Raw genomic sequence first — 12206 nt, forward strand, 5'->3', positions numbered from 1 at the left:
GGGAAAGAAGGTTCTGAAGAGACAAAATTGTCCCTAAATATGGGAAAGGTGGGGAAAACACAATACAGGATTCACTTCCCACCATCCCCCCTGGGATCAGGGCTGTGTTGCTGCTCTTTTCTCCCCACCTAGGGAACTGATGGAGAATGTGAGGGAGAATGACGGAGGACCAGAAGGGACAGGAAGAGAGAGCAGGAATTCAGGCCTCACATCTCAGGGCCTTGGTTTCTCTATTTCTGAAACAGAACGCCACCTTCCTCTTAAAGTTTAACCCAAGGTAGCGCACAGATCACAGGGCTGAAAACGAAACCTCCTTAGGAAGAGCTTTTCATCCTAATCAGCACTGTGAAAGCACAGACTTCTTTGTGCACCTCATTTGTGTGGTTGTGAACGTCTGGATGTCCGCTACACAGGAGGGGACTGTGAGGCAGAGGCCATGAACTACTGTCCTCACGGAGTTCAGCTTGCCAAGTGGAAGGGCTTTAGATAGAGAAGGCAGTGGGGGACACCGGAAACCCCAAAGTCACACGTAAGATTGAGGAAAAGCTTTTCCTATTCTGGGAAGCGAAGCCCCTCCTCCCCTGGCAACAACTGTCTGTAAAACTCTCCCTTGCAGTCATCAGTGATGCAACCCCCTCTCCTCCCTGGAACTAAGTAATGAGCAGGGAAGCTGGGCAGCGCAGGAGAGGGAAACCACCTTCATCCTCCCACGAAACAAGACGATCATAGAGATTCCCATTCTGAACAATAGAAAGGAAAGGCCATTTCTCAGAAGCCACAGATGTGTTATTCTGAAGGCCGTGCCACTCAGAGCAGACACCAGAAACAAACCGGATGTAATTTTATCTCCTTTCATGCAGTAAGAGGTGTGAATATATAGTCAGTTCCCTAGGGATCTTGGACAATGATGGCTTCTGGAGCTCAATGACAGAGGTCACGGAACGGCCAGGATTTAAGAGAAGGAAGCCACTGTTCATTATTCATCCACTCTTTCATTGTTTCAAAGATCATATTTCTTACCACTGTTTTCAATACACGGTCTTATCAAGTAGCCCAAGCTGACCTCAAGTTTGTAGCCATCCTGCCTACAGTGTCCCCAAGCACTGGAATTATAGGCACGTACAATCAAGCCCTGTATAGGCGGCATTTTTTCCCTTCTTTTCTCCCCCTTTCCTTCTTTGACACAGGATCCCACGTAACCCGAACTCTCTATACAGCCCCAAATGACTTTACATTTTCATCCTCCTGAACTTCCCTTCAGATGATGGGGCTACAGGCATCGGCCACCACATCTGGTTTATGAACTTGAGATGGATCGCAGGGCCTTGTGAACCCCCAAAAGCACCATACCATCTGAGCTACGGCCCCTCAGATTCTAACCTAACCTCAGATTCTCATATACAGTGGTCTACCCAGTATCTATAATTAATGTCCCAAATGGGCTTCTAAATCTTAGCATATCCAAGACTAAACTGCCCTGCCCCAGTCCTGCTGTGCTAGGAGGTCCTTTGCTTTTCTTTTAAAAGTACAAATGAACGTACCTTTACCCCGCAGCTATCCTGATCCCTGTCCTCTGTGCCCTTCCATTGCTATGCCCTAGTCTGGCCAGTTGTGGGACTTGGCCTACATCAGTATGAAGCTTTGGTGTCTGCCTGCCTTCGCCCGCGTACTCACCCACCTAGGCCAGTCCGCATGCAGCAGCTGAGAAATCCTCAAAAATGGAAGGCAGATTCTGTTCCCGACCATGCAGTGAGGTTTTTATCCTAGAGCTGCGGGAAGTGCCTGTCACTTGTGGCCATACCTCTTGCACGTCCCTGTGCACCAGCCCCTGCCTACCCGGTCCTCTACCACCCAAACATGGACCCAACACACCACAGCCCTTCAGTTGCTCTTCTTGGGTCGGTCGGTGCACTTACGCAGAGATTCCCACTGGCTTTTTCCTTTCCTTCCTGATTCCTGCTTTCACGCCACCCTGCCCACAGGCTGCCAGTATGCTAGGGAAAGTCACTCTCCCATCCCTAGCCCATTCTTCCCCTTCCTGTGTTTTCCCACCTTGGAGGACTTCTGCTTGTGATGTAAAAATGCATTGCTGGGTTTCTCCCTGGACAGAGGTAAGTTCACCAGGGACAGGGAGCCTTAATTTCCTGTTCCAGTACCCGACTACATTACATGGCACATTTTTATTTTATTTTACATCATGCTGGTATCTGCTGAGTGGAAGTACCTGCAGAGGACAGAAGGACATCGGATGTTCTAGAACTGGAATATTTATGAGCCGCTTGATATGGGTGCCGGGAACTGTCCTTAGGCCCTCTGTGTGAGGGGTACATGCTCTTAACTGCCGAGCCATCTCTCCAGTTCCTAGGCCTGCTCGCTACGGCTCTTCTAGTCCTCTTTCAGTGACGAAAAGAATATATGATGGAGAGGCCAGAGGAACATGACCAAGGAGGACAATGGGTCTTCAGCCTACAGCATGTGAGGAGCACCCAGAGAAAAGACGCTTCGTCTGCTAACCCCAAAGGAAGCAGAGCTCCATCCCGAGAAACCTCAAGAGCAAGCACGTGGAAGGATTTATTCTGTGGGATCTAACAGCTCTCCCAAACAGGGTGAAAACCCACAGTACATGACCCTCATCTGATGGAAAAGAAAGTTTGTAATAGTAAAAGCAACGGCCAGCGTAGGGCACCCTGGGAACTGTTACGTGCACATTCACTCCTAACCAGCGTTACTGCAACATTATTGTAGCGTAGCTCTTATGAATATGTGTATACCCTTGCTGCATCCGGGGTCAAACTCATCAAACTCATCTTCCTAGACCCAGCATTAGGATCCATCATAAGCTTTGAGTCCAGGAATGGTACTGGGATACGTGAGTTCACTACGGCTACATGTTGCCAAGGGTGCTACAGAGGTGATTCACGGGCTATCACTGCTAACATTCTTGCCAAGGAGCAGACCCTGAGGTCACGGAAAACTAAGGGCAGACCAGCTTCCCCTGGAGACACAGCCATTCTCTGTAACTTCAAGACCAACTTGGAATTTAGATAAAACTATTTAATGATTTTTTTTCCAGGATTCACCTGCAATGTTAACTCGGACTGATAGATAGTAAGTTTGAAGGGTAGTAATTTTTACCTCCTCTGCTTCTGCATTCCATAGAAGTGTGTTTCAAGTTTTGTGTACTCAGGAAATCTGATCCCTGCAGTGGATTTAACATCATTCCAGCTTTGAGTCGGCTCAAACTTTGTCCTTGCCTCCTCCTTTAAAGGAAATGCCACAGCTCTGTCTGGGAGTTTACTGATTCAAGCTGTTAGCTCTGCAGGTTCAAACTACATTGCACCTTCAACCTGACTGGGGCTCACCTTGAACTAGAGACCTGGCTTGGTGAAGGCTCAAAGGTCTTGCTTGGACAAGGGGCTTCTGCAGTTACCAAGGTGGAGTCAGCAAGGCCATTGTCAGCTCTTCCTGGAATGTCCTCAGCCTGTTCCTATGTAGATCTCTCTTACTTCATAAAGGTCCCAATGCCACCTCCTCCTCAGGAAGCTCTAAAAGGGACATCTCAGGACTGGGGTAAGGGCTTGGTAGCAGAGTATTCCCTAGCATACCCAAAGCCCTGGGTCCAATCCTCACTACTGTCACAATCAAATTGTAGAATGGTAGATACCAGGCTCCTGTCACTCTGCGTAGCCTGCACTTAGTGTTTCTTGCCAGCATTTGGATGCAGTTCCTGGTCGGTGACCTCCTTCCAGTCGGTGTCTCTCTTAGAATGTAAGTGTGCGAGGCAGGGACTCCGCGTCAACCTTGCTACAGCTTTGTGTCTGAGGCCCAGACGCGTGAGCAGTGCCACGGCCCCGACAAAGGACCGCGATGTCACCCTCTTCTGAACACAGTGGTGCCCCACCTATTTGGGAGACACTGCCAATTTTGGAAGCTTTTTTATTTCACCAGAAAAGAGACACATGAGGCCACCAACAAAATAAAAACATAATTATATTTCATAAAGAGAAAAAAGAAAACCCTTCAAAATGACTCACTGCCTGTTTACTGCTAGGATAGACAACTGGTTCATTTCACGCTGTCCAGTGTCTTTTTCAAAGCAGCCAGAAATGGGCTCTTATTAAAGGGGCTGTAGGAAGCTGGGTTATCTGGCATTTAACCAAACAGGGCTCTAAAGGGAGAATTTCTCGGATTCCACTCGGACAAATCCCGAGGCTTAACTGGGATGAAGAAGCAGCTAACCACAAGCCGGGAGAAGATTGGTATTCAACAGAGAAGGTGACAGATGAACTTATCTGTTCAGGGAACTTAATTTGTCTTACTTTGTATAAGGATGGCTTTGACTCAAAAGGTTACTGTTTGCTGGGCGGTAGGGTATTTTCAGAATGTCTTTTATATACTACAGACACACTCTGTAAATATAAAGGGGTGGCACGTTTTTCTCCTTAGCCTTTCCTTACAATTTATTACATTTATGGATTTATTGTGTGTCTCCGCATGGATGTGTCTGTGTGTGTATGTGAGAGCCTGTGTGTGCACATGTGTGTGTGTGCGTGAGACATACATGCCACAGAGGCCAGATAACAACCCTCAGTAGTCAGTTCCCCCCATCCACTAGAAGAGACCTGCGGATGGAACTTAGGTTATCAGGCATGGCAATAAATGCCTTTACCCTCCGGGCCAGTGGTTCTCAACCTGTGGGTCGTGACCCCCTTGGGAGCTGCATATCAGATATTTACAATACTATTCATAACAGTAGCAAAATTACAGTTAGGCAGTAGCAAGGAAGAGATTTTAATGTTGGGGGTCAGCACAGCATGAGGAACTGTGTTGAAGAGCTGCAGCAGGAAGGTTGAGAACCACTGCTCTAGGCCGTTTCACGAGGCCTTTTTCGTTCTTTTTTTTTTAAAAGAGTGTGTATACATTCACATATGCATAGTGCATGTGTGTTTAAATGTGCATTCACACGTGTGCACACACATGTGGAGGTCAGAGGTAAACCTCTGGCAGCATCCGTCTCATGCTTTTGAGGCTGGGTCTCTCACTGGGACCTGATTCAGTCTGGCTCCAGGGATCCTACTGTCTCTACCACCCCAGGACAGACTTAGAAATAATCTGTGACAACACCTGGGTTTTTTTTTTTTTTTTTTTTTTTTTTTGCATCAGCGTAGGGATGAACTGAGGTCCTCGCGTTTGTGTGGCGAGCATTTTGCCAACAGAGCTTATGCCTCCTCTCCTTTTGCGCAGTGTGGGGGACTGACTGCAGACAATGCCCTATCACTGAGTACCACCCCACAATCAGCAGTTAAACTCAGGTCTCCCTCTGACTTGACCGCATGTGGTCTGTCTGCAAGAGGCTCTACTTGTAGAAATCTCACTGGCATCTCAGTCTTTTGTTTGACAGGAGCTTTGGTTTAGGTCTTCTTTCTATTTACCCATAATGCTTCTTAAGGCATCTAACTCTTCAGAAGAACCCTGGCCTTGAGAACAGCCAGACTCAAGAGAACAAACAGCCAGGAGGTAAGAGGAGAATAAGCCAAGCCCCAAGTTTGCCAGAGCGCTGACCAATCCCAACGCTGCTCACTCTCACAAGGTGGAGGACTTGGCAGGGGAGCCAAATCACGCTGTGGCTACTGTGGCCTTGCAAGAGGGGGTGGGGCTCATTTCTGCATTTCAGTGGTGCCCAGGGAGGATCAGAGAAAACCAAAAAGACTCATTGAGAAACTCAGCAGAAACAAGAATGCACTCATCAATTAGCACAGAAACTGCCTAGAACTCCCATCTTCACTGCAGTTTGGCATCTATCCTTTGGTATTTCTAGAGTTTCCTTTTTCTCTACTATATGAGACCATCGACTTCGAGCATCTCTCAATATTTATGACCAGCTGCCGCCTGTTCACATTCTTGAGCGGCAGTGACGAGTCCATCTGATATTCAAACAGAAACTTATATTTGGTTTCCATCCTGCCACACGGCACACTGAAAACCTATTTTTTAACATTTAAGTCATCTTCCAAATGGGTTCAAAAGACAAGCAAGGCGGGGTGAAAGGTTACAAGTCACAGAGTGACATTTAGAAGCACAATGAGGTTATCGTAGCTGGATGAGGCTACGCCTTGGTCAAATCCCAGTTGCACCCCCTCTGCCCACACTGCGCTGCGACTGTAGTGATTACTTTGATGTAGTGATCACTGCCGACACCCAAATGGTCTTGAAGATGCTTCCCCTCAGCAGACAACTGCGTTTTCACCCCACGGTGGTCAAAGACAAAACATTCAAGATACGGCCTCAGACCAAACCTGTTTGTCTTCATGATGGTCAACTTACTTTTTCATTCCATGCCCACAGTCCAATTCCAAGAAACGTTATTCCCAAAAACTGCAAGAGAAAAGGAGGAGATCAGAGTAAGTGTTAGGGAAAACACCACAGTTTTACTCACAAAAATAAGGTTTCTTTTCTGTTTTGTTTTTCGTGACAGGGTTTCTTTGTGTGGCTTTGACTGTCCTGGAACTAGCTCTGTAGGCCAGACTGGCCTCAACTCACAAAGATCTATCTGCCTTTTGCCTTCTGATTGCTAGGATTAAAGGCATGTGACATCACTGTCTGGCAAAAATTAAGTTTTTAATTAATTGCTTTACTACATTGTTTGATCAGGGGGAAAAAGCTTTCTTTTAAAAGCTGAGTTAACTAGAAAAAGAAATACCATTGCCTCTTTGCTTAAAATTATTATAACAGTGGAAAGGGGTAGGGACCCACAGGTGCCTAAAGGTCATTCACATCATGAATTATAATCTTCAGGTAGCATTTTGAAAGAAATGAACACTTGTGTGGGTCTGTTCAAGCATCTGAGCCACCCGTCAGACACAGACATAAAGGGCACATATTTAGACAGGCCGAGATCTCTGTCCCACTGGGGACACAGCACAGGAGCCCCTCCCCCCCATGTACTCCAACAAATCCTTTTACTGCTCCTTCAAAGGTAATAAAAATCCTATCAAGTTCAATGTGATCCAGAGAAATCCCCAGATCTTGGGGGTTTTGTTTGTTTTGTTTTTTCAGAAACTAAAACTGTAGTTCCAAGGGCTCCAATCCTCTTCCTGGTCTAAGCTGATCCCGTACCTCCATGGATAACTTGGCGCACACACACCATGCACAGTGAACTGAGGCCGGCTACCCTGCCGCTCTGTCAGTTGGGCACACTGGGGGATGCGAAGGCCATGGCGTACAAGCGCTGACGGCGGAAAGGGCTGACCACGTTAATTGACTCTCACTATATCCTGCCTGCTCAGAGATACACGTCTTCCCCTTTACAGTTTAACATCCCTGAAACTGAAATGTGGTTTAAAACTCACAGTATCACCCCCCCCACACACACACACACACATACACTAGAGAGTATTTAAAATAACAGCCTGTCTTATGATCGGGGCACCAAAGATTGCATGTAGGACTGCCCACCTGCTAGGAAGCCATAGCCAGGACCGAACGTGACTGGCTACCTCCCCCAACTCCTTGTCTTCAGTCTCAACAGAGACTAGCACTTTCCAAACACTGAAGTAGGTGGTGGGGGCGGGGTGGCGAGCGGTTTTGGTCCCTCGGCGATGTAAGAACACTGTTTATTTTACTAACATCTTGATTAAGTTAAATGTCAGAAATGCTGTCTACTGAGAGCGTGGGCAAAGAGCACAACAGTAGGGGGGATGGTTATTCTTCAGTTTCAGGGAAGCCTGAGAACTGTCCACCCAAGAAGACCTTGCCGTTCACAGCAGGGAGTTTGGACTGACACTGAGGCGGGAGACAGTAAAGCCAAGTGGAGGAAGAGCGTGGGAAAAAAGGGCAATCAGTCACTCGGACATGCAGAGCTTCCCAGAGCTCAGAAAACAAAGCTAGAGTGCAATATATCCTAAATGCCCACAGAAGAACTTTAGCGTGTCTTCGGCAATAAACAAACAAATAAATAAATAAAAATGAAAATAATTAGGTCTCCACTCCTCCTCCCCTTGCTCCAAGGGAGCTACTTTAATAAGTGCTGTCACGGTTAGCTTTCTATTCCTATAATAAAACACCATGACCAAAAACAACTTGGGGAGCGAAGGATTTATTTAGCTTATACTTCCACATCACAGCCCATCACTGAAGATAGGGCGGGAACTCAAGGCAGGAGCTTGGAGGCCATGGAGGAACACTGCTTAATAGATTGTTTCTCAAGGCCTGCATACATACACATACACACACACACACACACACACACACACACACACACACACACACAATCTAGGACCACCTGCCCAGGACTGGTACCACCCACAATGATCTGGGCCCTCCCACGTTAATCATTGAGAAAACGCCTCCACAGACTAGCCTGCAGACCAAACATACGGAGGGAGGTTTTCCCCACTGAGAGTCCCCATTCCCAAAGGACTCTAGCTTGTGTCAAGCTGACATAAAACAAGCCAGCACAGGTGCTTAGGAAGAGTTCTTGTGGTCAACACCCTAGGAGAAAACTATGGTCAGCCTTCCACTACCCTGGCCAATGTGCTATTTCATTTTATGTTTCCGACCTAAGACCTGAAAAAGGTACAGGAACAACATGACTTGGCATGTTAGTGCCGTATTTATAGGGGCCAGAGAAAATATAGTCACAACTGACAAGGGGATAGGAGGACACAGGATTCTGTGGGACCAGGAACGCTCCAGGGGGCAGGGTTTGGGTTTTGTTTTATGCAAACAAAATCAAATGCACCCTAGTGGGAAAGTCTGAGTTTCGAAGGTTAGAGTTCTCTGTGACAGCAGTCATGGCCCAGATGCAGTAACAGCCACAGTATCACACCAGCAGTGGGTGCTATAGGAGCAGTAGGTATCATGGCCAACTGCCTGTCTCCCTGCCCGGCAAGGTGTGTGCACACCACCTGTGCCAGCCACTCATTCTTTCCACGCTCACTGTGATGGAGGCAGTTTTGGTTTCGGTTTTGAGCATCAGGACAGTTTTACTCTGAAATTGGCACTATACTGGCCCCTTTTAAGGAAAAGAGAAAACAAGTTTCGGTAAGGTTTGTAGATCACAGAGCTCCTAAGTGGTGAAACGGAGATCTGGCCAAGGGCACGTGTTCTCACCAGTCCTGATGAATTCCCATTCTCACCGGGGACAGAAGCGGATCACGTTCAGGCCAGAATTTTATGAGACGTGATCAGGATGTCACCTATCATGACGCCAGCAAAGCAGAGGAGGTGCTGAAGTAAGAGACAGGCGCCCACCTACAATCTCAACACGTGGAGGTGGAGCCAGGAGAACTGGGCGTTCCAGCCCAGCCTTAGCTCCAAGAGACACCATCTCAAGCAAGAAGAGACAAACTTCACAGAAGGACCAACTGTTTTTTTGTTTGTTTGTTTGTTTTGTTTTTTTTTTGGTTTTTCAAAACAGGGTTTCTCTGTGGTTTTGGAGCCTGTCCTGGAACTAGCTCTGTAGACCAGGCTGTAGCTCAAACTCACAGAGATCCGCCTGCCTCTGCCTCCCAAGTGCTGGGATTAAAGGCACGCACCACCACCACCCAGCTTAAATAGTATTTTGTTTGTTTGTTTGATTGGTTTTTGGGTTTGTTTGTTTGTTTTTCAGAAGGACCAACTGTAAAGGGGCGACCTCCATGCTGGTGTTGAGCGTGGAGAAAAGGGGAAGTTCAGCTGGGGGTGGGGCACAGACTTTCTACTCTTTACAGGTCTCCTTTCTCCTTTGGCACTTGTGGGAATTTTTTTTCTTTTCTTTCAAGAATCAGAATAAAAAACTTGGAAAGAGATGGTTTTCCACAGAGGAGAAAGAAAGAGAGAGACTCATAATTTCCTTTACAATTTTGCATCAGTGTTTCCTGTTTGACTTGTGTCTTTCCAAAGAAAGGGTTCAGGAATTTGGAAAGGGGGCAAGGTTTGAAATTAATGGGAAGTGCTCCATACCTAAATGAGCAAACGGCACGGGGCGGGGCCTCGGCTTGCTGCATACCTCCAGGTCTACATCAGCACCCAATGGCCTCCCAACTGCTCTCAGCCCATGTGTTTTGTTTTAAAATCAAGTTGTTCCAGCTCCAAATAATTAAGAGAGCAGAGCCAAACCCCAGAGACAGGCACGCAGCACTTGGAGCGCTTTTCCCCTTCCCGCTTCCCAAAGGAAAGGCGCCCAGAAACCCAACGCTGACCTTGCTCTGCAGCCCAGAGAGACTGCTGCAGAGGAGCGCTGGGAACTAATGGTAACCTGCTACTCCTCTGAGATGCAATCAAACCAAAGCCGGCACGCGTCCCGCCCGGCAGTGTCTGCAAGTCCATCACACTCTCGGAGTTGTAAAATGAGTAGTGACACTTTTGTCTAAATTTGATGAATGCAAAATATGAGCGAAGATACTGTTTTCCTTTCTGTTTGCCGTGCTGGGGCCAACTCTGGCCTTTTACACAGCCATGCTGGTGTCGTCACTAAGCGATACTCTCAGCCCCAAGATTCTAGATTGTTTTTTAATTTCATACACACATACAATGAATCTGTATCATAGCCATCTCCAACTCCCCCCTTTACTCTCCCAAGGCACCCCCATGTGTCTCTCCCATCTCCATGTTCTCTTTCATTGATAACTCATGGAGTTATCTAAATGTCTAAATGAATGCGGGTCACACTCCCAAATTAAAAATGACTCCTCTGGCCCCAGCAGGCTTCAGTTGCCAACTGCTCCTCAGGGAGGGGTGGAGCTTCATGAGCCCCTCCTTCAGCCGTGCAGCAATGATTGGATTTGCACAATCTTGTGCAAGTCTTATGCATGTGGCCGCAGCTGCTGGGAGTTCTTAGCTGCAATGGTGGTGTCCAGGGGGCAGCATTTCACAGCACCCCGCCCATCTTCCAGCTCTTGCACCCTTCCTATTCCCTCTTCCGTGATGTTCCCTGAGCCTCAGGGTGATTGACAGGGATGCCCTACTTAAAGCTGAGCGCTTATTCTCAGCAGCCACTTATTCTTAGCATCTGATGAGTTTTACAAGACTCCGCACTATTGCCTACTACAGAAAGAAGCTTCCCTGACCAAGGCTGAGAGTAACACTAACCTATGGGTATAAATATATATATGGATGTTTGGTAACATGTGTGTTTGCCAGAACAACAACAACATGTTACTTCCAAGGACCTATGATCACCTCGTCCACAGGCTTTTCACCAGCCACGAACTCTCTCCACAGAGGAGGCCTCAAATCTAATTAGAGAGCACTTGGCTATGGCCATGCCACTACTGTACCTGCGGACACATTGTCCCAGTAAGCTTTGTATTGTAGCATGCAGGATTCGCCACTGGGAAGTCCACTGACGACTTTTCTCCCCCAACAGCCTGCCTAGAACCTTTTGTCCTATGAAAGCCATGCAGTAGGAAAGAAGATTCCAAGTCATTTCCAGCCTGATGTCTCTGTCCTGCAACCAAAGGCATCTTGTATCTTCGGCAAGAGGGTCTTGCCACTAAGAAAATGTTTTGCCTTGTTTTATCAAGTTTACTTTTGTTTTCGTTTTTTGAGACAGATCTCACCGTGGATCTTGGGCTGGCCTAGAATGTCCTTTGTAGACCAGGCTGGCTGGCTTTGTACTCACCAAGATCTGACTGCCTCTGCCTCCCAAATACTGAGATTCAGGGCATGTGCTACCGTGTCTGGCCCTGAGATTCTGTTTTTAACGTAAATTTGCAAAAGCAGTGCTACTAGCCGTGGTCAGTACTCACCAGTGATCATCTGAAAAGCAACTAGTGTGAAGTGAGGGACGGAGGCAAGTGTTAAATGCACACCAGGTAGGTTCAAAGATGAGATACAAATAAAAAAAATATAAAATCCCATTAATGGCTGTTTTGTTATTTACTCTATGTTGAAACATTAATATTTTAGATCTATTTGGCAAATATAAACTTACAATTAATTTTATCTTTTCTTTTGTCAGTATGACTCCTAGAAAATGTGTTTTATTTGTAGCTTGCGTTAAATTACATTTGTGCGGAATAATGTTGGCCTAAAGTATCCTGATCCAATTCAATGCAGCAGATACCCGAGATTACTCATATTTAACTAATAACTAAATAAGGTTAGAATCATCAAGTGTTTTTCCCAGCATTGCACAGGTAGGGGAATAGCAATATAATAAAGGAACACTGAATATTCCTTTAACTTTTAAAAATATATCATCTATTTTTGTGTGTATGGGTGTT

The 12206-nt window shown here is 46.7% G+C and overlaps 1 protein-coding gene across 1 annotated transcript in view; it reads right to left on the reverse strand.

The window, feature by feature from the left end:
- The window catches only part of Tspan5 (tetraspanin 5), a 167899-nt gene that overhangs the window by 32459 nt on the left and 123234 nt on the right, over window positions 1-12206 (reverse strand). Inside the window, exon 2 of the mRNA XM_075981239.1 lies at window positions 6325-6375. Coding sequence (XP_075837354.1) covers window positions 6325-6375 — 51 coding nt within the window. The remainder of the gene's footprint in view (window positions 1-6324; window positions 6376-12206) is intronic.

Source organism: Microtus pennsylvanicus, chromosome 7 (assembly GCF_037038515.1).
Source record: "Microtus pennsylvanicus isolate mMicPen1 chromosome 7, mMicPen1.hap1, whole genome shotgun sequence".
NCBI lineage: Eukaryota > Metazoa > Chordata > Mammalia > Rodentia > Cricetidae > Microtus > Microtus pennsylvanicus.